The sequence below is a fragment of the Mytilus edulis genome, chromosome 5, assembly GCF_963676685.1.
Source record: "Mytilus edulis chromosome 5, xbMytEdul2.2, whole genome shotgun sequence".
In the NCBI taxonomy this organism is placed as follows: domain Eukaryota; kingdom Metazoa; phylum Mollusca; class Bivalvia; order Mytilida; family Mytilidae; genus Mytilus; species Mytilus edulis.
The window spans coordinates 62,379,686-62,381,876 of record NC_092348.1 but is presented as its reverse complement, the minus strand read 5'-3'; the positions used below and the strand labels follow the sequence as shown (position 1 = coordinate 62,381,876).

Sequence of the window (2,191 nt, the reverse complement as noted above, 5' to 3'; positions counted from 1 at the left end):
TTAAAAATAGTTACATCTTAAATTTAATTTAACATATCAAGATCACGTTTTCAAGTGTTCACGGCCGACATCCGTTATTATTAAATAAGGGTGTAAAAATGAATGACAAATTCTTCACCACGTACGGCAGTCTGTAATTGCATATAAAACGTATTGCAATCACTTGTAAACCATTAAATACAAAGGTTCAGGTGCTTATATTCAATAATCAAATATTATTTCGGCAATCTGTTGATTTTTTTAGTCAATTCGCGGCGATTTGTGCAGCAGTATGACTTTGAGCTACTTTTTTTATTTATATAATTATAAAACAGTGTTAAATAATTAAATAGGAAGAAGTTCGAATTAAAATTGAATATTTGTTTTATTTAAATAACATGATTAAGGGGACGTGGTAGACTTTCAGTTAAAAAAATCGTCTTCTTTCACAGTTTTATTTTATTCTTGAAAGGGGAGCAACCCCTGATAAATAATGGGAAAGTTTCACTCGTTTTGTGTCCAAATTATTAAAATCTGAACACGACTGGACACGGTCTGACAACATCTTGACGTCAGTTTGTATCCATGGTCTGTTTTGGTCTGACACGGTCTTAACGGATCTAAACAGCTCGCTAGAAGATACAGTCTTAAATATCTTGACATGCCTTAACGGGACTAATTTACCTAATGAGACTATCGATCCGAATGGAGACTGAACGATCTGACAAATCTTGACGTTTTCCTCTAGCGGTAAATCCAGTCAATTAAGATACGATCAGACCAAAATGACCGTTTCAGACTGAAATCGTGCTACTAGTGATAGGCATGTGGATATCAAACAATCAGCAATCAGTCGACAAACCTGTTAATCAAACAAGCTCATAGTAATACACCTATTGATACAAACCTGTTAATCAAACAAGCTCATAGTAATACACCTATTGATATAAAATATTAAATATACACGGTTTCCACGAGGACGCTTTTAACCAATCATATTCCTAGAAATGTACAGTATTTTCGTGAACAGGAAGATACAATCAGAGTACGGGTAAAAAACATTCCCCTCTTAGCAGACGACAACCAAATAATAAGAACATTAGAAACTTCTGTCAGTAAATGTGAGGTTCTTAGCTGTTATAGGGAGAGGCTCCGAATAGACAACAAGATTACAAATTGTAAAAATGGTGACCGCATATTGATATGCAAAACTTTTGAACAACCCTTACCTAAAACTATGCAGGTTGGGAAATACTGGGCCAACATAAATCATTATGGTCAACCTCATACAACAAGGCCAAGTACAAAATGCAGCAAGTGCCTTGATGAAGGACATACAGCAAGAGAATGTCCAAATGGCTGGAAAAATGTGGGCAATTTGGGCATAAACAATTTGAATGTACAGAAAATATGAATTCTGATAGTGAGGTAAATGATGATGGTGATGAAATGAATAACACGTTCAACAAAGAAAATCATGATGATGATGATGACGATGATGATGAAAGCAATGATGATTGCACAGGTGAAAACAATCAGTCTCTTGAGGAAGGAAATTCCCAAAATATAACAAAGCCGTCAATGAGTATCGAGGAAAGTAAGAAGACGGATAACAATCCAGAACAGTCTCAGTCAATCCTTGAAACTCAAAGTGTGTTGTCCAAAAAACAACAAGGTCAAACACCAAAGAACAACAAAAACACAGGCCACAAAGAAAGCATAACAAGATATCTATCAACGAAAGGCAGAGATCAAGACAGCACTAACAATATTAATGATACGCCTAAACAGTTAAGAAATAAAAATCCAAACGTTGAAAAATCTCCTGTGACGCCAACTGAAAATCTTCATGACGCAACGAGAGATGCAAAGAAGCCAAAGAAGAGACGCTAGCTTGATGATGATGATATTAAAAATACAAACTTTAGATAGAAATACTTTTAATAAAAATTATATATAAACATTAAAAAAAAATGCATTGCCATGTTAAAATGTCTCACAAAATAGTTTGTACAGCACTGTTTTTATTTATATCATCCAGTAATTACTATCTAAAATGTTTGATCTGTAAATTTGATGTAAGCTGTATTCTATTGCAGCAAGTTGTGAAGAGAATTGAAGGTCTAGTTTCAACAGATTATTTAACTCTACTGAAGTTAATCCTGTTTGAAATGTTTAACCTGAAAAAGAAAAAGAAAAAAGTAAAAATAAA

At 33.8% G+C, this 2,191-nt stretch overlaps 1 protein-coding gene across 1 annotated transcript; it reads left to right on the top strand.

Annotated features, from left to right (window-relative positions):
* Window positions 1-1,326: 1,326 nt before the first annotated feature.
* Window positions 1,327-1,872, top strand: LOC139525179 (putative neugrin-like protein DDB_G0288135). The gene has a single exon (XM_071320368.1). It carries the CDS (start codon window positions 1,327-1,329, stop codon window positions 1,870-1,872), a length of 546 nt encoding a protein of 181 aa, XP_071176469.1.
* Window positions 1,873-2,191: the final 319 nt, after the last annotated feature.

Coding starts and splice junctions, on each gene's coding strand:
- LOC139525179 (XM_071320368.1), top strand. CDS start 1,327: ATGTCCAAATGGCTGGAAAAATGTGGGCAATTTGGGCATAAACAATTT.